Source organism: Ornithorhynchus anatinus, chromosome X1 (assembly GCF_004115215.2).
Source record: "Ornithorhynchus anatinus isolate Pmale09 chromosome X1, mOrnAna1.pri.v4, whole genome shotgun sequence".
Classification (NCBI taxonomy): Eukaryota; Metazoa; Chordata; class Mammalia; order Monotremata; family Ornithorhynchidae; genus Ornithorhynchus; species Ornithorhynchus anatinus.
In genome coordinates, this window is record NC_041749.1 from 107,312,990 (window position 1) to 107,335,543 (window position 22,554).

A 22,554-nucleotide genomic window follows, 5' to 3' on the forward strand; every position below is an offset into this window, starting at 1 on the left:
AAATCTAAAACAAAGGACCCACCCTCAAAGCGGCCTGGGAACGGTCGCCCTGAGCTTCTCCTTCGCTTAACCCCTCCAAACCATATCTCTGCCCTCTATGAACTACCTGATCCAGGGCTTGACGCTGGTCCGGAGTTTGGGGGGCTGAGGCAGGCCGAGCCCTGGGACTCCAGGGCCAGGAACGGGCAGTCCAGTCTCTCTACCTACGCTGTAGGCCTTTTCAGGCCTCCACTGCAGGAACACAGCCACCCGCAGGCTAGCCCAAAGCCAGTTGCAGCGATCTGGGACCTGGCCTGCATCGGGCTCTCTTAATGGCATGCATGAGGAATGTGCCTTCGGCTCTGCCCCTTGGGTGGCTAGAACCCTGGTCAGAGCACCTGCCCCCCGCCTGGAAGCATCGGGGGGAAAAGTTGGGTTCCTCTGGGGCTACAAGGGGCGGGCCTCGATCTGGAAATATTCACAGGCTATGAAGGGCAAAGTCAGTTTTCAGAAAGCATTTGCAAAGGAAATTTTTTGTAAGACAGGAAGACATCTTTGTCACCTGGAGTGACCCAACCAGCTAGCCCTCCAGCCAGGGATATTGGTGGCCGGGCCAACCTTGCACCAAACCCCATCCACATTTTTCAAGAGCGGCAGCTTAGTTTTGTTCTGTCATTGTCCGAAACCAGCTAGATTTGGCACTGTTGTGAGGGATAAAGTACAACTTCCCGGAGGCTGGCTTCCTGTTTTGTTTTTTAATTTTCCTTTGAAAATCCTCGGTTGTTCACTTCGTACTCTGTGGAGGAAAGAATGGAGCATTCCTCAGGTTATGAAAACGACGGACTAGGTTCCCCGGAGATCGCTTATGAACTCTGCAGCTGTGGCTTGCCGTACCCCACCATACAGTAGAAAGCAGCCAGGCGGAATAACGGAGCACAGAGTTGGGCCTCAGTCAACGCCTCCATTCCATGGACCTTCTGTAGGGCCACCCCCAGGGCGCTCCCTTCATATTTCCCAAGCAGTTGGCCCTCGGCTAAGGCAGGTGGGAGGGAGCATTCTCATGGCGCAGAAAGAGAGAGAGCCAGGCAAATCCCTGGCCCCCGCGTCATGGACAGTATAGTGTGGACCAAAGCTGGAAACAGATCCCCAGATGCTCACACCGAGCTGGGTGGAGGGAGGGCCAACGATCCGTCTAACTCACTTTTTTTATACCTAGATCCTGCAGAACACAATAGGAGATCACACATGCTCCAATGCTTCCGAAATCCCTGATTGATAAATCGGGTTCCCGATGGAAGCCATATGGATTCTCTTAGTATCCCATTTGAAGTCCTAGAGTGTTAAATCATGGCTGAGTGATTTGTGATTGGATTCTCAATCTGAATCCCGACCATAATTTAAATTTTGTTTTGGAGGCTAAAAATAAGGGCGCTTCTGCCGGTATTAACAATGGACTGATTGTGAAACCCTTTCTGGATTGCACTAACATGCCTACTGCTTGTATATGCCTGAGTGGACCCAGTGCATGGAAGGCTCCAACTATTCTCTTCTGTTTGTTTGTCTTTTTCAGGAATGTGGGTGCCAGCAGGACAGGCGATTGGTAAGTAGGCCTCTGGAAAAACCTTCAGTTTGCCCAGCCAGTGTGGCCGGCTCCCTCAGGAAATGGAACTCTGGCACTCAGAGCCCCCAGATGTCATTCTCCTAGCCTGGCCCATGGAGAAAGGTGGGGTGAGGGAGTTATTGGAAGAATTGATGAGAGGAATTATATTCACTGCTGCTGTCAGGGATATTCTGCATCTTCACCTCACTAGGCATTTATGTCCAAGCTCTGGAATTCAGGGCTATGAATTTGATATTTAAGGGCAGAAAGGCTGTCGGTATTTTGTAGACAACCCCCTGACCCAACGTGTATACGCACACACGTACATACACATAACAAGGGCCCATTTAAGTGTCTAATTGAATTTATTCTCACTACTCTTTCTGGGTTTTCTAGGTGGATACGGACCACCTCCCGCAGGAAGGGGAGCCCCACCTCCTCCCCCACCTTTTACCTCGTACATAGTGTCTACGCCACCGGGAGGATTTCCACCTCCGCAGGGGTTCCCTCAGGGTTATGGCACCCCTCCTCAGTTTAGTAAGTTTTTTCTTAGGCTGGGGCAAGTGGGGGAATAAGGGTTGGCGGGGTGTGGAGAGACCTGGATTCTGGACTATCTTCTATTTGCATTCACAAACCTCTATGAGAACAAGATTGCTATTGAGATGCTGGGCTGTGAATCATCAGTGGGACTCTTTTGTTTCACAAAGCAATCATGACTTATTGAGGCCTTTCACATGAAGAAAAACAAAGGTTTGTTTAGCATCTTCAATTTGTTAATTGTAGTTTCTGCGCCAACCAAATTGTGTCTATTCTCAGTGCAATCACTTTAATGATATCTCTTGCTTGAAGTAGTGTTTTGTTTTGTTTTGGTTTGTTTTTTTTTTTTACCAGAAGGGATTTTTCTGTAAATTGTCTTTTTTTTCCCTCATCCTCATCTGGCACCAGTTTGGGAAAGCTGATTTATTTATTTATTTATTTTATTTTTTTGAAAAAATCTAAATAAGTCCCAAGGATTTTTTTAGTAAAGTCTGTCCAGCTACAGTGTAGTCAGGATGGCTCTTAATCTTTTGAAGCTCAACCTTTGTGGTGTCTTAAAATCAATCCCTGATTAGAATGGTCAAAAGTGGGGTTTGGTGGAGTCATCCAGTCAGTAAGTCACCTAGTTTGCCTTCAGTATGGAGGCATTCCTAAGGAAACTGAGGGGAATATTGACTCCCCTGTCATAATGAGGGGTTTTGTCTTTATCAGGTTTTTCACTGAATATTTGGCCGGGGTGGGGGGGAAGTTGGTGTACAGAGAGCCAGGCATGTGACGTCATTACATTGCACCGCATGTGGTGCAGTGTGATGACCTTACATGGCTGCTTCCTAACAATTGCTGCTGCTGCCGCCACCGGTAAAAATGGGTAAAGAAAGGTAGAGGAAGAGAAGGGTTGGGGGAGGAAATCAACAGTGGACAACCAGCCTGGTGACTTCTGCCCAGGGTCATGGGAATCCTCGCCCCAGTCCACCCAAGGAGGGAGTTTCTCCCCCCCATCATCAGGCAGAGGAATCCCTGCTTATCCTGGATGCTCCCGTGGACTCCACGGTTTTTTGGCTGACCTGTACTCCTGCTCCTGCCCGCAGTCCCCCGACCTCCCCTTTCTCCTCCGACTCCCTTGCCAGTTTTGAAAAGCTAACGAGCCAGAAAGGAAAGATGCAGGTCGGGCTTGCAGGCCAACACAACAGCTGAACTCACCCCCAGCCTAGCACTTGGCCGGCACGGGGCTTCTTTTGCTCCAGAAGCCCGTTGGCTGGCCTTGACCCCACTGCTGCTTGCTGCGGGTGAGAGTCGCCCACTGGGCGGGAGTTGGGGCACGGAAGGGAGAATTAGAGCAGCCTGAGCTCACCCTGCCGTTGGTGAGGAATGGAGCCTCCATCTCGGCTCCCCCTCAGACCCTGTCCATTCACGGGGACAATGCAGTCCAGCTAGTTCCTGCGTAGCCTTTTCCCTTGGGGGCGGAGCTACGGCCAGCTCCCTCACGGTGCCAAGTCCACGGGTGGGCACCTGTGCTCAAGCCACATCTGATGCCAAGAAGAGCAATAGATTCCTGACCCCAGCTTTTAGAGTTTACTTGGATGTATCAAGTGTACATGGTGTGTCTGTGGGCATAACCAGAACCAGTTAAAGAGACGTCCCCAGAGCAAATTGGACTGTTTTCAACTGGCCGCTCGGTCTACCCTGTTGAGTGCATTATCACAGAGATCTTTGTAAGTACACTGGGGGCCTTTTCTGATCGGGGAAAGTGAACATCTCCCAACTGAAGTGCTGCGGGAAACTTCCTGTGGGGTGAGGAGGGTGTGGGAATCTTCAGCCAGGGTCTTTGACTTTGCAGTGCTGCAGGCTGCATGCCACTGTTTTATTTGGCTATGGTGGCCAGCAGATCCTCTCTTTTTACATATATATATATATATATACACACATATATATATATACATATATGTATGTATATATGTATTCCATCCCTCTTACAGGTTTTGGCTATGGGCCCCCACCGCCTCCACCAGATCAGTTTGCCCCTCCGGGAGTGCCTCCTCCACCTGCTACTCCTGGGGCAGCACCACTAGCTTTCCCACCACCACCAACTCAGGCAGCTCAGGACTTGAGTAAGCCTCCTACGGCCCAGCCAGATTTCCCTTATAGCCAGTATGGTAAGTACTTAGGTCTTGTGTCCTGGATGTTGTTAATTCCCCTCCCCCCCTCCCCCAAGACTGAGTGTGTGTGTGTTTGTTCCCTTTAGTTTTAATGTTCTGGTGCACGGGGTGGAATTTACAAATGTTCAAAGGAGTCTAAAGCCTTTCAGGAGTCTCTTGTTCCATGCAACTCTTTCTGTACATGTTTTTGGTCATGCTAAGTTTTGGGACTCTGAAAAGCAGGGATGCGAGCCCTGGCTAACGTGGGACCTTCCTCCCTGCTTGCCCCTACTCCGACCCTAGATTTAGGACATCATGGAAATGGGCGGGTTGTTTCTCTTAATACCCTTGGTAGTTTGCTTTCACTTTCCTAGTTCCCCCAAGCCCGCGGCAGCCCTGACCATGCCCCCCACTCCCTCCCCCCAGCTGCCTTCCCCTTGAAAATACAACAGCATGAGGCCTCCAGACCGCCAACCTGCTGGAGAGGAAAAAAGATCCAGGGGGGAAGTTTCAGAACAACAGAAGGTCAGGAGCAAAACTTGGAGCAGAAGTGGCTTCTTGCTGGGTCTCCTGAGGACCCTCAAAATGAAAGGCAGCAACACCCCCCCACACACGCACACACCCACACCCCTACCCCCAGTCTTTAGGGTATTATCAGTTGGGGAAGATCGGGCCTATTAGTGACTGAGAGAAGTTAGAAGGGTTGAGGGGAAAGGTGGTAGTTTTGAGGGTGTAGCTGTGTGAACAGCAGGAAGATGAGATTTTGTGCCCCTGAGTTTCTGGTTGAATTACATGAACGCAGCTGGCAGTACCTCCATCTGAAGCCTCAGATTGGCAGTACCGGAAATGGACGACTCGGACTGAAAGACCTGCAAGTCTGATATGGTTAGAGTCACCCTGAAGCCACGCTGTCCTAAGCAGTTTCTCCTGTCGGTAGCTGGATCTGACATGACTGCCTCAAGGAGCCGTTCTGTAGAAAGAGCCCGAGTCCCAAACGTGTTTCCCTGTGTAGAAGATGCATGGCTAGCGTTAGGATTTGCCGGCCTCTTGTGGTGTGCAAACAGCGAGGATTAGTTTGGCTTTCTGGCTTTTGTCTGTTTGGACCAAGCTGGTCAGCTGTGGTTAAGGGAACTGGAAGGGGGAAGAAAGGTTGCGGTGTGTGGGGTTTTGTCTTCCCCAGGACCTCTTTGTGTGTTGAGCAGAGTGAAGGCTGACAGAGTCCATGTTCCCCCAGGCAGATGAGGGATCCAACTCGCTAGAATGATTAGCCCATCCCGATCAAATCGGGGGTCTCAGTTAATGCCTCGCCATCTGATGAGGCCAAATAAACCGCCTGTTTCCTTGGCAGGCAACAGTCCCGAAAAATCCTACCCCTGCTTATTCCAAGCTTCTGGCTTCTAAGCCCCAGCACTCTACCCATCCGCTCTAAAGTACCTGGCAGGCAGATGGGACAGAAAGGGCAGGGTGGTGTCTCGCCATCCAGCCTATTCTCTCTCTCTCTCTGCTCTCTCTCTGTATCTGTCTGTCTCTCTCTGTCTCTCTCTCTCTGTCTCTGTCTCTGATCTGGGGAAGGACTGAATCCCGCAATGCCCTGAGAACTGAAGAGTCAGATCGGGGTGGGTGGAGGGGAAGCTAGGGTTTGAGCAGTTCAAATACCATTTAAAAAAAAAAACCAACAGCAAATATCATAAAAGATCCCGGCCTGATGTTTCTCTAGCCAGTGCCAAATTGCTTCTGTGAAAATTCTATGCTGGACATTTCCTGGCCCTAAAATATTCTGTTTTGCAGACAATTTCCCGTACTCCCCCGGCCTCTGCCTTTCCAGTACTGTTTTCTCACCAGTCTGGCTGGGGGAGTTGAATTAGCCCTTCCCGTGCACGCAGTGTGCAATGAAGGCTCCTGGATTGCTGTCGAAAGGCCCTTCCCTTCGCTAACCGTGCATGTTATCCCTTCCAAACAAATGAAAACATTGATAGACGTCAAAGCCATTGAACCGTAGAGTGATATTTTTTTTGCATTTTTATAGGCGGTTATTTCAGACACCTTAAAGCCCTGTACTATTTATAATTAGTAAAAATGTAAAGTTGCTGATAGAGTAAACATAAGCCCTGGTGTATGTTTCCCTTTCCCTCCCCTCCCCCTCCCTCCCCCCCCCTAAAAAAAGTTACTATCTGTACAAGGTGTCTTGGGGTTAGTCACCCTGGTCTCCTCATTTCTTACTAGGGCTGAGTACCTATTCTCAAGACCCCTCAGGCTTCGGGCCAATACTTTGTTTACACTCTTATGGTCAGGCTGAGCAGTGATATATCCTAGGTAGGTGGAGCCTATTTATAACCAATGCTCTTACTGTATCTGCACTGGGGGAATGAATGTTTCTTAGAGGGTCTCTTCTATCTTGTTCTGGTTTGGGGCGGGAGGGAAGGCTAGTGCTGTGGCTCTGTGAAATGTTTGCTTTTCCCAATCGAAGGACCTACTTATAACCGCCTTCCTAAGTCAATTGGGCCTAGTTAGATCTAGCCCATCCAAGTTAAGAAGCCAAAACCTTTAAGTGCCAAGAATTGTGATCTTTCCAGCAACTCTTCATGCAGGACTTCCTTGAGTGAATTGTTGCTCGGATCAGGTTTTGCGGAGGGTTGGAAGGCCGACTGTGTTGTATTCCTTTAAGCAGCTGGTTCAAGGTCCACTCTGCGGTCGGGACTGGGGGCTTAACTGTTCTGGAAAGCAGTATCTGCTAGAGTAGGCAATTGGCCACGTGTCCGCGTTTCAAGGGCGTAACTGAAAAACAGCACCCGAGAGAGGGGGTGTGGAGGGAGAGGCTGGACTCAAGATACGTAGGGTGATTTGGGCTGTCTAACTACAGGACTCCATTCTGTGGCAAGTAGGCCACGGGCCTTAAGCATCTCAGCCCCTCCCTCCAAGCCGCAGCGCTCTCACCAGCAGGCTTCCCTTTTGGTGGTGAATTCTGCCCCTCGGCCCCCGGGGGGTGGGGGTGGGGGGGGTGGTTTCAGTGCATATGAGGTTGGTTGCCTGCTGATCTTGGTGTTGAAACAGCTGAAGTAGAGAAGCTTGAGCAAGTGCTCCCGGTACACTCCAGCAGCCTCAAATAAATGCACTAGTGGGACCATTAGAGGCCGGAAGACCCTGGGCGGGGGGCGGGGGTTGGCCCGAGCTTGAAATTGGAAATGCTGTGGAAATGCCTGGAGAGGGCAGGACCTGGGATTAGCCGAGTGAAATCCAGTTCCACCTGGTGTGGCCAACAATAGTCGTAAACTGTCCTTGCCTAATTGGTCAGGATTCTTGGAAGGGGTCTCGTTAAAACAGGATTGGTTGGCTCTGGATTCCACAGTTAATGACTGTGTGGCATTTTAATCACAGGAAATGTCCTATTTTGTGTCTTCACTCCCTACAGTAAGTTTACACGTTAAGCATCGGCATTCCACCAGAGAAGGTAGTACACACACAGAGGGTTTCCAGAGCGACTCCATCCATCATGGAGTCTGTCCCGTCTCTCCCTCTTCGCACCCTCCCCGCCCCCTAGCTGTTAGTTAGCCACGGGTCTCTTCACCCCTCTCCTCATAAACCAATGGATCCTGATTCCTTGGTTGTGGGTCTCACAGCCCCATCGGGTTCCCTGGAGGCTTTGCTCCTTTCTCCGCTTCCTCCCTCCCATTCGGCCAAAAGAGAGAGGAGGGCCGTTGGAACCGCTCCGGGGTCTCCCTGCGGTGCGGAATTTAGGGGCCATCGGAGGATTCCCGGGGCTTATCTCAAGGTCCAGTGGGAGCGCACGGAAGTAGGGTGGCGTTCCCGCGCTTCCGGGAACTCTGGGGACTTTGCCTGGAGTCAGCCATCATTTTTGAGGCTTGCCACTCTGGTGGGGGAGATTAGACGGATTCCAGCTGACTCCTGTGCTCCTTCCTCAAAGAACAGTTTTACCCAGCTTCCTCTTATTCAGGCTATAAGCATTGTGTCAGGTCAGGGCCAATTGGCCCTGGTGACTGAAGCCACGGGTCCCATTTTGGGCCAAAGGGCAAGGACAGCCACAGTTGAAAAGCTGCCTCCAGGGGGCCAAGCCCTATAATATCCAAGGGGTTCGTCGGCTCACCCGAACAGGGCTTCCCCCCCGCCCCCAGTTGTGGGTCTCCCCTGGGAATTAGGCTCAGGAAGAGTGGTGATCCAGCTGTCGTTCTCCCAGATCGGCCTCTCGGTAGAAAGGGCGAAGTGTTGCTATCGATGCGTGTGACTCGCCAATGCCCGTGGGTTGTCGCCACGGGTGGGTTCTCCGGCCGGTCCTCACTATAATCTCTCTTCCCCTTTTCAGCAGGTTACGGACAAGACTTGAGTGGCTTTGGACAGGGTTTCTCAGATCCCAGCCAGCAACCTCCCTCCTACGGAGGACCCACGGTACCAGGATCAGGTGGCCCACCTGCGGGAGGAAGTGGTTTTGGACGAGGACAGAACCATAACGTGCAAGGATTTCACCCTTATAGACGCTAGCCCGGCTCGAAATCAGGGAGTTCTGTCCACAATGGGATATCTGGTACCAACTGAAACCGGGAATTCCAAACTTGTGAACTAGTGACAATCACATGATGGAAAACAACAACAACAACAACAACCTAATGTTTCATTTGGGGGGTAGGTTGGGAGGTTGGGGGTAAGGGGGGGCGGAGGAAAGCAAAGCTGTGGGTGTTTGGACTGCCGTTTTTAAATCTCTTCCTTTCTCTAACCCATCAGCACAAAATAAAAATATCACTGGTTCAAACTACAGGGTTTTAAAGAAAAGTCTTCAGCTTTAATTCAAAACTTCAGGTTTTGGTTTTTTTTCTTTTTGTTTTCTTGGTTTGTTTCCTTTGGAATTTTTTTTTTTCTTGAGCCTTTGTTTTACTGAATATTGTAAACTTTTATGTTGAAAGAAAAAATATACATTTACAGATTTGTGAAATTTTTAAGAGAAATTTTCTACTATGTATGCTGGTTTATTTTTTAATTTAAGACAGGGTTTCCGTTGGCATTGGTGGAAGCGTGGGCCGGTTTTCACCCCTTCTCCTCGCTGTTGGGGCTGGAGCCTGTTGGTCCAGAGACTCTGGGAGTTTGAAAAAGAAATCTACTGAGTGTGTGTATATGTTTGTGTTACCCGACTCTCTAATCGGTAGCAACGCAGCTGCGGATGTGTTGATGCACGGGGTCACTTATGGAGCACGGCGTTTTGATCCGGGCTTTTAAAGCTTTCAAATCCGGTTTGTGGATTTCATTGGGGGTTAACGGAGGCCTTGTTAAAGATGTAGATTTCCCTCAGGCAAAAGGTTTTTGGTGCATTTTGCACTAACCAGTGATTACCCCTGGTTTGAATAAAGAGAAGTACATTTGGATTAGAAACACAAGCTTGTATTCCTTTTATTTCTCTTCCTGGAGGCTACGCAGAACCACATGGTGGTGGGGGGGAGCTGCGTCTTGGCCGGTTTGCGGGGGCGGGGGTCTTGTTGGGGTGGAGAGAGTGGGATTACCAGGCAAGGTAGCCTTGGACATGAACTTCTCGATTCCCAGGAACATAACCAAGGAAGGCCAGCGTGGCACTTGGAGTTGAAGGAAATTTCTTTTAAGGGTATCAGACAGTAAGCACTCTCACTCTGCCCCAGGACCGGGTGACAGTGGCCCTCCTGCACACCCATCCTCGTGGTTGGCAATGAACCATCCAATACCCCTCACCTTCCCCCCACGTGACCCACTGGGGATTGAGCGTCCGTGAATTGATCAAACCCCACTTGAACCATGCTGCTATTTTCATCCTGAGCGGCTTTCTGGGGGAACGAGTTCCACTGCTGTATCGTAGAGGGGCTATGGTGTGGGTCAGAAGGTGTGTGCCGTTTCCACAAAACTGGAGGCAACGTGTCAGTTGTCAGTAGACTGTCCCCATCTCCACCCGCCAGATTTGTATCAGCGAAACACACATGCAGGAGCGACTACAGATGGTCGGGGTTGGGTCTTTGATGTTTTGGGGAGAGGCAGAGGGGGTTAATCGTTGGGGGGGGGGGGGGGGGCGGTTGCTGTTTTTTTACCCAAGCTTGGGGAAGGCTCTGGTTCATAGCCCTAACCTCGTGGTCATTCTGTTCCTCTGTCCTTGGTGTCTGAAGCTTCAAGGGTAACGCCGATCACTGAATCCAAAACGGCAAGTTGAATTCCCTCTAGGTAGGATGGCAGATGGGAAGGGGGGTTACTCTGGGGTCTGAAGAGCAGCTAGGTGCCTGGGGGATGGGTCGGGGCTGCTTGGAGAGGGGCAGATACGTGGGATGTCTGGTGTCCGAGGTGCATTTCCTGCCTGCCTACTGGGCCAATCCCAACTTGCCCCTTTTTAATTCTGGGTCCAACTATGTGGTACCCCCTCCAAAATGGTGGCCACTCTACCACTCACTTCCATCAGTGAGGATCTTAAGGTGTGAGTGACCCTCCCCTGCTGTGAAACCAGATATGAATCAGCGAGGGGCAGGAATCTCTCGACTGCTGGATGGATCCTTTCGGCACGGGGAGCATGTGATGCTCACCAGCATTCCTGGAGCGGGGGCTGTCTGGTGTCGGGAGCCATGGCTCATTGCAGCTGAGGTGCTGGGAGGAATCACAGCAGTCCTGTTGGTTCCTCCATCCCATCAGGAGCTGAGGGGGGTGGGGATCAACGGGGCTTCTTGAGAGATTTGAAGAGTTTCTGGAGTTAATAATAATAATAATAATGATGATGATGATGGTATTCGTTAAGTGCTTACTATGTGCCAAGCACTGTTCTAAGTGCTGGCGTGGCTATGAGGTAATCAGGTTGTCCCACGTGGGGCTCTCACTTTTAATCCCCAATTTACAGATGAGGTAACTGAGGCACGAGAAGTTAAGTGACTTGCCCAAGGTCACACAGCAGACAAGTGGCGGAGGGGGGATTGGAACCCACGTCCTCTGACTCCCAAGCCCGTGCCGGTGCCTCCTGAAGTCAGGGCTTGTTACCATCTCGGGATTAAGTTTTTTATGGTATTGTTAAGTGCTTACTATGTACCAGGCACAGTACTAAGCACTGGGGTAGGTACAAGAGAAGCAGCGTGGCTCAGTGGGAAGAGCACGGGCTTGGGAGTCAGAAGCCATGGGTTCAAATTCCGGCTCAGCCACTTGTCAGCTGTGTGACTTTGGGCAAGTCACTTCACTTCTCTGGGCCTCAGTTACCTCATCTGTAAAATGGGGATGAAGACCGTGAGCCCCACGTGGGACAACCTGATCACCCTGTATCCTCCCCACGCTTAGAACAGTGCTTTGCAAATAGTAAGTGCTTAACAAATGCTATTATTTAGAGAAGCAGTATGGCTCAGTGGAAAGAGCCCAGGCTTGGGAGTTAGATGTTATGGGTTCGAATCCTGCTCTGTCACTTATCAGCTGTGTGACTGTGGGCAAGTCACTTAACTTCTCTGTGCCTCAGTTACCTCATCTGTAAAATGGGGATTAACTGTGAGCCTCACGTGGGACAACCTGATTACCCTGTATCTACCCCAGCGCTTAGAACAGTGCTCTGAACATAGTAAGCACTAAACAAATACCAACATTATTTCATTATTATAAGCGCTTAACAAATGCAATTATTATTATTATCAGGTTGGACCCAATCTAGGGCTCACAGTCTTAATCCCCATTTTACAGCTGAGGGAACTGAGACCCAGAGAAGTAAAGTAACTTGCTCAAGGTCACGCAGCAGACAAGTAGCGGAGCGGGAATTAGAACCCAGGTCCTCTGACTCCCAGGCCTGGACTGTCTCCACTAGGCCACACTGCTTCTCTCAGGGAGGTTTTGGCAACTCTTTATCTACTCTTGCACGTCTCGGGAACCTGTGTCTCCCATGGGTATAGCAATCCATTCTCCTGCCAGCATTTCTCCCCCTGCCCTCGGCAGGAACAGAGAGTGTCTGTGGGCATGAGTCCACGAAGGAAGGGACCCAGGCTGTAGGTCCTGGGCCAAGGGCACCCTGCCCAGTTTCTAAAGGAGAGATTATCCCCTTGCAGCTCCCGAGGCTCCATTTTTTTCAATCGTCCACCAGGGAGGCTTTGACGTCTCAAGTTGCAGCTGCTGAGGTCATAGCCACAAACTATACCTCCCACTTCTACGTGTCCGTTCCCCCCCACACACCCCCACACACACCCCTGCCAGCCCAGAGGATGTGATTGGGGTTCTCTCAGCAGCCAGAAGCTAAATTTAGGTTAGATCTGGGGCATCTCCCGCTGTCCTAATCTACTGAGTTTCCCTGGCCCAAGAGAAGGCTCGGCAGATCTTGGGGAGGGCACAGACCTTTTTGCGTGCCAGGCCAGAGTTAGGCCATCTGGGCTTGGATGCATAAAGAGCACGGAGTCTGGGCCTTTCAGGGAAGTTGTCAACTTGCTTTCTTTACTCCCGGCAACACCTGGGGACTTGGCTTTAGGCTAATTTTGGGCAGGGCTGGGCAACTTTCTCCCATCCCCTCAGAAAGGTTCTCCCCCGTTAACCCCTGGTTTACTTACTGACTGTGAGCTGTGTCAGTCTAGTGGCACATAGAAGGTTTCTGCTTTTGTTTTTCTGAACTCCAATGCTTCAGATATCTCCTGGGACAGCCCACCGTGGAGCATGGAACAGCGACCTAATTGGCCCTTGGAAACTGACTCCTTCCCAAGGATCGGTGGGCCGGGGAGGCTGAGAGTGAATACCGACTCCCCCACCCTCACCTCCCCGTGACTTGGTCACTAATCTGAGAGAGAGCCCTGAGGACCCTGAGGGTCCGATGTCCTTGAGTGTCCCACCCCCCTCTGCAGAGACACAGGCTGAGAGGGGATAGGCTTGGAGTCAACAGTTTAACAGCCACCAAGTGGGTGGGGGAGAGTGAACACGGAATTACTGTTCCCCAAATCCCACTGTACCAGGGAGGGGGCACTCAGACCTGGGGGGTGGGTTCCAACGAAAAGGAAATACGTCTTCAAGCAGCGGGAGGATTAGATAAATGAATTCCCGAAGGAAGTTGTGCAGCTGAAAACAGCAGGCACGAAGAGAGTTGGGAGCGAGTCATGGATAAGTGGATAAGTGGTCCATTCAGTGTTTTGTGCCTTTATTTTTCCATGCTCTTGCAGTTGCCAGTTGTATAAATATTGTTGAATGAATGACATATTTATATTTTTCCCCCTATTTCCACTGAAAGCATATGATCTATACCTGCTGGTTCCTCGCCACATAGATCAGAAAATCATAAGGGCCGGAACCATCTTTTACTTTTAGCTCCCAAGGGTTTACTTTTAGCTCCCAAGGGTAGGCAGCTGTATTGGACTCTCCCAAGCACTTAATACAGTGCTCTGCACTAAGTGAGCATTCAATAAATACCTTGGATTGATTATCCCCCACCAAGTACCTAGCACATTGCTGTGTACACAGTGGGCTTTCGATAAATACCACTGAATCGTGAGCCTGGATGGGCCTGCTTCTCCGTGGATCTAGCCAAATCCCCCTTGAACCACATACGGTGGGTTGTACAGTTTCCTGTGGGAACCAATTTCATTCATTCAGTCTTATTTATTGAGCACTTACTGTGTCCAGAGCACTGTATCAAGCACTTGGAATGTACAATTCGGCAACAGATAGAGACAATCCCTGCCCAACAACGGGCTCACAGTCTAAAAGGGGGAGACAGTTCATCTGTTCACACCCTATTGGGTGACTTGTGGTTTGTAGTGCTAATACAGGGCTAAGCGTTTAGTCCAGTGCTCTGCACACAGCAAATGCTCAATAAATGCCATTGATTGATTGCAGGGCCAGGGAGTGGCAAGATTAATCGATCAATTGATGGTATTTATTGAGTGCTTACTGTGTGCAGAGCACTGGATTAAACACTTGGGTTACAGTCCTCTAGTTATGTTGTACACTCCCAAGCACATAATAATATTCATTTATTCATTCATTCAATCGTATTTATTGAGCACTCACTGTGTGCAGAGCACCGTACTAAGCATTTGGAAAGTACAATTCAGCAACAGAGACAATCCCTGCCCGCAACGGGCTCACAGTCTAGAAGGGAGAAGACAAGCATCAAAACAAGTAAACAGGCATCAGTAACATCAATATCAATAAATAGAATTATAGATATATGCACATCATTAATCTAAATAGAATTATAAATATGTACATATGTACACAAGTGCTGTGGGGGGAGGGGGTAGAGCTCTGTGTTTGCTCTGTGATCTTGGGCAAATTACTTAACTTTTCTGTGCCTCAGTTACCTTATCTGTAAAATGGGGAGTAAGACTGTGAGGGCTTTGTGGGACACAGACTGTGTTCAACCTGATTAGCTTGTATCTGCCCCAGCGCTTAGTACGGTGCCTGCTACGGTGCCTCAACAAATACCACAATTATTATTGGCTTAAAAATATCATTACAAATGAATTAGGGATATTCATTCATTCAATAATATTTATTGAGCGCTTACTATGTGCCGAGCTCTGTACTAAACTCTTGGAATGTACAGTTCGGTAACAGATAGAGACAATCCCTGCCCAATAACGGGCTCACAGTTTAAACGGGTGCAAATCTAAGTGCATGGTTAATACAGAAGGCAGGGGGAGGAGAGAAAATGAGGGCTTAGGTGCGTGGCCAACCTTAACCATGCAAGCAGGCAACTGCAGCTGTGAAGGATAAGGGGAGGAGCTGGCTGATGGGCTAGGAGAGCTGATTCAAGGAAGGCTTCCTGGAGGAAGTGGCCTCCTTTAGTCAAGGAGGGAGACCGGAAAATCGGAAGATAGGTTCTGGACCGGAAGGACAACTTGGACCAATGCATAGAGATGAGAGCCTGGGAATGGTAGGGATTATGATCTTGGCTGGATCCCATCCCTCTTCTAAAACAATCTGCCACCTGCTCCCCCATCCCTCCACCCCAATGTTAAGTTGTTTGTGCACAGCCATCTCCCTTGGGGCAGGGGAGGGGATGGAGTTCATTAGCTGGTGCTTCCCCCAGGAGATCTGCTGGGGCTCCCAGAGGGTCCTTTCCCTGCTTCCCCCACCCACATCTCCCACCTCCCCTCTAGCCAGTTCTCCCTCCTCCATGACCCAGAGATGCAGAGGCCCCCTTGCTCCCCTGAGAGGATCTGGATCCTTTGGACCCTTGGGGTTTGAAAGAGTCTGTGTTTAAATAGTCTGTGCCCTAGGTGCCTGGGACTGTGCGGGTGCAGTCTCAGGTTCTGAGAGCGGTAGGTAGGATGGGGAAGGGGTGGATCTGATCTAATTATGACTTTGTTAAGCCTTTAACTATGTGCTACCGTAATATGAAATAGGTGCTGACCTCACCCTTGCAGTCAGGGCCACCGCTTAATCTTAATCCATTCTCTGTGATCTCTAGCACTTCTGTTCCACTGCTTAATCTTAAACTATTCTCTGTGGTCGCTAGCACTACTCTCCCAAGTGCTTAGTACAGTGCTCTGCACATACTAAGCGCTCAATAAACGCCACTGATTGATTGATTGCTAAGTGTTGATATAGTCCCTTGCCTCCTGTATGCATAGTCCTGGGAATAAAGCTCTCTAGCTATCTGCTCTCTAGCTATATAGGAGATTTTTCCCAATTCTTCTCTCCAGGTCACATCTGCCCAACTCCCATCTCAGCACATGGGTACACATAACCTCGCATGGGTCTTTCGTACTTATCCATGTGGGAAGAGCATGGGCCTGGGAGTCAAGGACCTGGGTTCTAGTCCCAACTCTGCCAAATGCCTGCTTTGTGACCTTGGACAAGTCACTTCTCCTCAACTGTCAAATGGGAATTAATAATAATAATGTTGGTATTTGTTAAGTGCTTACTGTGTGCCGAGCACAGTTCTAAGCGCTGCGGTAGATGCAGGGTAATCAGGTTGTCCCACGTGAGGCTCACAGTCTTAGAGAAGCAGCCTGGCTCAGTGGAAAGAGCCCAGGCTTGGGAGTCAGAGGTCACGGGTTCTAATCTTGCCTCCGCCGCTTGCCAGCTATGTGACTTTGGGCAAGTCACTTAACTTCTCTGTGCCTCAGTTACCTCATCTGTAAAATGGGGATTAAAACTGTGAGCCCCACGTGGGACAACCTGATCACTTTGTATCCCCCAGCGCTTAGAACAGTGCTTTGCATCTAGTAAGCGTGTAACAAATACCATTTTTATTTAATCCCCATTTTACAGATGAGGTAACTGAGGCACCGAGAAGTGAAGTGACTTGCCCAAAGTCACACAGGTAACAGGTGGTGGAGCCGGGATTAGAACCCATGACCTCTGACTCCTAAGCCTGTGCTCTTTCCACTGAGCCACACTGCTTCTCTATTAAATTCCTGTTCCCCCTTCTCTTTAGCCTGTGAGCCCTGTGTGGGACAGGGGCTGCATCCAACCTGATGAATTTGTTTCTACCTCAGCACTTAAAATAGTGTTTATTTATTCATTCATTCATTCAATAGTATTTATTGAGCGGTTACTATGTGCAGAGCACTGTACTAAGCGCTTGGAATGTACAAATCGGCAACAGATAGAAACAGTCCCTGCCCTTTGACGGGCTTACAGTCTAATCGGGGGAGACAGGCAGACAAGAACAATGGCAATAAATAGAGTTAAGGGGAAGAACATCTCATAAAAACAATGCCAAATAAACCCATAGTAAGTGCTTAACAAGTACCAAAGAAAACCTCACCGATTCCTCTATCTGACTCAAACCTTCTCACATGCCTTCTCTCCCCACACCCCCTCCCCCACCAAAATCGGCCCTGATCCCCCCAACAGAGACCTCTGATCTTTTGACCCCCCTCCAGCTTTCTAAAGTCATCATGTCCCATTTGGTCTCCATACCCAAACTACCGCCTTCGGACACAGAAATTGACACCCTCAACACCACCCTTTCCACTGAACTCAATTCCCTCATTCCCCTGTCCCTCCCACCAGTCTCATACTACTAACCCGCTCCTGTTCTCCAGCTGTGGAATGCTGCTGGCGGAAATCCAGACACCAGGCTGACCTCATCCATCTCCAATTTATCTTCACTTGTTTTAACTCTGCCCTCTCTGCTATCCGGCAAATATACTTCTCCGTCCTTATTGATTTCCATGCCCACTGCCTGTGCCAGATTTCTCATACTTTTCACTCCCTCCTCAAATCTCCTGTGCCCCCACCCCATAACTCTCTTTTTTGAAATGGTATTTGTTAAGCATTTACTATGTGTCAGGCACTGTTCTAAACATTGGGGTAGATACAGGTTAGGTTGGATACAGTCCCTGTCCTGCTTGGGGCTCACACTCTTAATCCCCATTTTCCAGATGAAGTAACTGAGGCACAGAGAAGTGAAGTGACTTGTCCAAGGTCACTCAACAGACAAGTGGCAGAGTTGGGATTAGAACCCAGGTCCTTCTGACTCCCAGGCCCTGTCCTCTAAGCCATGCTGCTTCTCAATTAAGTGCCAGGGCAAATACAACAATCAGGCTGCACACAGTCCCTGTCCCACATGGGGCTCAGTTTAAGTCCAAGGGAGGAGGATTCATGGGGATTGAATCCTTTATGCAGAAGAGGTAGCTGAGACCCAGAGAAGTGACTTGCCCAAGGTCATACAGCTGATATGTGGAGGAGCTGGGATTAGAACCGAGGTCCTCTGACTCCCAGGCCCACTAACCCATGTTGCTTCCCTCTTGCCCCCTAATGACCTGGCCACATGCTTTATGGATAAAATTGAAACCATCAGTTGTGATCTTTCTAAAATCTCCCCTGCTCCTCTCCAGTCCTTCCCTCTTAAACTCTCCCATTTTTTTCAGCAGTATCTCAAGAGGAAATTTCCCACCTCAGTTAAAATTGTATCACTTCCACCAGTGCCTCTGACCCAATCCTTTCTCACCCTATCAAAATAATTGCCCCCTCCCTTTTTCCTCTGTGATGACCATTTTCAACCACTCACTTTTCAATGGCTCCTTCCCCACTGCTTTCAAATATCCCCCAACCTAAAAAAATCCTCCTTTGACCCCACACAGCTCCCTCTTCCCAACTCCTTCCTCTCCTCCAAACTCTCCAAAGTCTCTCTATCCTCTTCACTCCATGGAAACTGTCCTCTCTAAGGTCACCAATGACCTCCTCCTTGCCAAATTCAACAGCCTCTACGGCATCCTAATCCTCCTCAACCTTTCTGCTGCCTTCGACGCTGGCGACCACCCCCCTCTCCTGGAAACATTATCTAACCTTGGCTTCACTGACACTTTGTCCTCTCCTGGATCTCTTCCTATTTCTCTCTGGCTGCTCCTTCTCAGCCTCTTTTGTGGGTTCCTCTGTCTCCCTTCCTCTGTAGGGGTACCTCAAGACTGAGTTTTGGGTCCCCTTCTACTCTCCATCTACACCCACTCCCTTAGAGAACTCATTCACTCCTACGTCTTCAACTATCATCTCTACGCGGATGATTCCCAGATCTACCCCTCTAGTCCTGACCTCACTCTTCTGCAGTCTCATATTTCCTCCTGCCTTCTGGACATCTTTATTTGGATGTCCTACTGACACCTCAAACTTAACGAGTCCAAAACAGAACAACTCTTCTTCCCACCCAAACCCTAACAGCATGGCCTAGTGGATAGGGCATGGGCCTGGGAGCCAGAGGACCTGGGTTCTAATCCCAATCCCACCACTTGCTTGTGTGACCATGGGCAAGTCAGTTAACTTCTCTGTGCTTGTTTCCTCAGCTGCAAAATGGGGATTCAATACGTCTTCTCCATCCTACTTAGACTGTGAGCCCGGTTTGGGGCAGGGACTGATCCAGCCTGATTAATTCATTCATTCATTCAATCATATTTATTGAGTGCTTACTGTGTGCAAAGCACTGTACTAAGCATTTGGGAGATTACAATACAACAATAATCAGACACATCCCCTGTCCACCACCAGTTTACAGTCTAGAGGGGAAGCAGCGTGGCGCAGTGGAAAGAGCACGGGCTTTGGAGTCAGGGCTCATGAGTTCGAATCCCAGCTCTGCCACTTGTCAGCTGTGTGACTGTGGGCAAGTCACTTCACTTCTCTGTGCCTCAGTTCCCTCATCTGTAAAATGGGGATTAAGACTGTAAGCCCCACGTGGGACAACCTGATTCCCCTGTGTTTACCCCAGCGCTTAGAACAGTGCTCTGCACATAGTAAGCGCTTAACAAATACCAACATTATTATTATTATTAGAGGGGGAAGACAGCCATTAATATAAATACATTACAGATATGTACATAAGTGCCGTGGGACTGGGTGGAGGGCTGAATAAAGGGAGCAAATCAGGGGGAATGGGAGAATAGGAAATGGGGGCTTAGTCAGGGAAGGCCTCTTGGAGGAGATGTGCCCTCAATAAGGCTTTGAAGGAGGAGAGAGTAATTGTCTGTCGGATTAGAGAAGCAGCGTGGCTCAGTGGAAAGGGCATGGGCTTTGGAGTCAGAGGTCATAGGTTCAAATCCCAGCTCTGCCACTTGTCAGCTGTGTGACTGTGGGCAAGTCACTTAACTTCTCTGTGCCTCAGTTACCTCATCTGTAAAATGGGGATTAAGACTGTGAGCCCCACGTGGGACAACCTGAATCCTTTGTGTCTACCCCAGCGCTTAGAACAGTGCTCTGCACATAGTAAGCGCTTAAGAAATACCAACATTATTTGAGGAGGGAGGGCATTCCAGGCTAGTGGCAGGATGTGGACGAGGGGTCGATGGATGGGATCGAGGAACAGAGATAGATTAATTTATATCTAGCTCAGCATTTAGAACAGTGTTTGACACATAGTAAGTGCTTAACAAATACCATGAAAATAAAACCCCTGTCTTCCCGTGACTTTCCTATCACCGTAGATAGCATCACCATCCTCATGTAACCTTGGCATTATTCTCGACTCATCTCTGTCATTCAACCTGCACATTTGTCAAATCCTATCTGTTCTGCCTTCACAACATCTTTAGCATCCATCCTTTCCTCTCCATCCAAACTGCTAGCACACTGATCCAAGCATTCAGTATTTTCCACCTTGACTACTGCATCAACCTCTTTGCTGACCTCCCTGCCTCCTGTCTCTCCACTCTGTTGCCTGGATCATTTTTAGTCCATATCTCCTCACTCCTCAAAAGTCTCTAGTGGTTGCCCATCCACCTTTGCGTCAAACAGAAACTTCTTATCATTGGCATTTAAACTGCTCAGCTCACTCCCTCTTACCTGACCTTGCTGATCTACTAGTCATTCATTCATTCAATAGTATTTATTGAGCGCTTACTATGTGCAGAGCACTGTACTAAGAGCTTGGAATGTACAATTCGGCAACAGATAGAGACAATCCCTGCCCAATAACGGGCTCACAGTCAAAATGGGGGAGACAGACAGCACAGCAAAACAAAACAAAACAACACCATCAAGATAAATAGAATTATGGAGATATATAATAATATATATAATAAAATATATAATATATATAAAGATATATAAAATAAATAGGGTAATAATCTATACAAATGAGCACAGTGCTGAGGGGAGGGGAAGGGGGAAGAGCAGAGGGTGGGGGAGAGGGGAGGGGAGGGGGAGCAGAGGGAAAGGGGGGCTCAGTTTGGGAAGACCCCCTGGAGGAGGTGAGCTCTCAGTAGGGCTTTGAAGAGGGGAAGAGAGTTTGGCGGATGTGAAGAGGGAGGGCATTCTAGGACAGTGGGAGGACATGGGCCAGGGGTCGACGGTGGGACAGGCGTGAATGGGGGACCGTGAGGAGGTGAGCGGCAGAGGAGCACAGTGTACGGGATGGGCAGTAGAAAGAGAGAAGGGAGGTGAGATAGGAGGAGGCAAGGTGATGGAGAGCTTTGAAGCCAAGAGTAAGGAGTTTTTGTTTTGTGCGAAGGTTGATAGACAACCACTGGAGGTTTTTGAGGAGGGGAGTGACATGCCCAGAGCATTTCTGTAGGGAGATGACCCGGGCAGCAGAATGAAGAATAGACTGGAGTGGGGAGAGACAGGAAGAAGGGAGATCAGAGAGGAGGCTGACACAGTAATCCAGTTGGGATATTATGAGAGTTTGTACCAGCACGGTAGCAGTTTGGATGGAGAGGAAAGGGCGGATCTTGATCATATGGTGAAGGTGAGGCCAGCAGGTGTTGGACCCACCACCCAACCCACACACTTCATTACTCTGAAGCCAACCTACTCTCTGTACTTCAATTCTGTCATCTTGCCGCCAACTCCTTGCTCTCCCTCTGGGCCTATATTCCCTCCCCTTTCATATTTGGCAGACCACCACTCTCCCCACCTCCAAAACTCTCCTAAAATCACATGTCCTTAAAGCCCACCCTCCTCTCTGTGTCAAGTGGGCCCTTGGCCCTGAACCTCTTAAGGACTTTGATACGCACCCCAACTCCACATTATTCTTATGTACGTGTACAGGGGACATTCCGGCAGAAAATCAAACTCGTTATTATGATGGTATTTAAATGCTTACTGTGTGTCAAGCGCTGTTCTAAGCTGGGTTAGATACAAGTTAATCAAGTTGTATACAGTCCCCGTCCCCCATGAGGCTCCACAGTCTGTCAGAGGGACAACAGGTATTAGATCCCCATTTTACGGATGGGGAAACTGCGATCCCAAGAAATGAAGTGACTCGCCCGTGGTTACACAGAGCAGGCAACTGGCAGAGTCAGGATTAGAACCTGGATCATCAGACTCCCGGGCCCCGCGTTCTTTCCATTAGATCCCACTGCAGATCCCCCAGTAAAATCGGAAGATTAACCACCCTTGTCCTAGACGCTGGTCTCGGAGGTCCTGGGGCTGAGCAGAGAAACCTAAGGAAATTAATTCATTCAATCGTATTTATTGAGTGCTTATTGTGTGCAGAGTATTAGGTGCTCGGGAGAGTACAATGCGAGAATAATCAGACAAGTCCCCTGCCACAATGTGCTTACAGTGGGGGGAGGGGGCGAGGAGACAGATATTAATATAAATACATGGGAAGCAGCGTGGCTCAGTGGAAAGAGCCCGGGCTTGGGAGTCAGAGGTCATGGGTTCGAATGCCAGCTCTGCCACTTGTCAGCTGTGTGCCTGTGGGCAAGTCACTTAACTTCTCTGTGCCTCAGTTACCTACCTCATCTGTAAAATGGGGATGAAGTCTGTGAGCCTCACGTGGGACAACCTGATTGCCCAGTATCTCCCCCAGCGCTTAGAACAGTGCTGTGCACATAATAAGCACTTAACAAATACCAACATTATTAAATACATAAATTACAGTTAGGTCCATAAGTGCTGTAGGGGACAGGAAGGATGGCGGGACAGTGATGGGAACCTCCCACTTTAACCACACGCCCACGT

At 49.4% G+C, this 22,554-nt stretch overlaps 1 protein-coding gene across 8 annotated transcripts in view; it reads left to right on the forward strand.

Moving 5' to 3' along the window:
- Nucleotides 1-9,632, forward strand: part of DAZAP1 (DAZ associated protein 1) — a 38,689-nt gene extending 29,057 nt beyond the window's left edge. For 4 of the 8 annotated variants that reach the window (XM_029050243.2, XM_029050244.2, XM_029050250.2 and 1 more), the window contains 4 exons: nt 1,550-1,579; nt 1,976-2,116; nt 4,093-4,269; nt 8,570-9,632. In XM_029050243.2, coding sequence (XP_028906076.1) covers nt 1,550-1,579; nt 1,976-2,116; nt 4,093-4,269; nt 8,570-8,745 — 524 coding nt within the window. In that variant the 3' untranslated portion in view covers nt 8,746-9,632. Of the gene's footprint in view, nt 1-1,549; nt 1,580-1,975; nt 2,117-4,092; nt 4,270-6,474; nt 6,565-8,569 lie in introns of all 8 variants that reach the window. The other 4 variants (XM_029050245.2, XM_029050247.2, XM_029050249.2 and 1 more) reach the window with 3 other exon arrangements.
- Nucleotides 9,633-22,554: the final 12,922 nt, after the last annotated feature.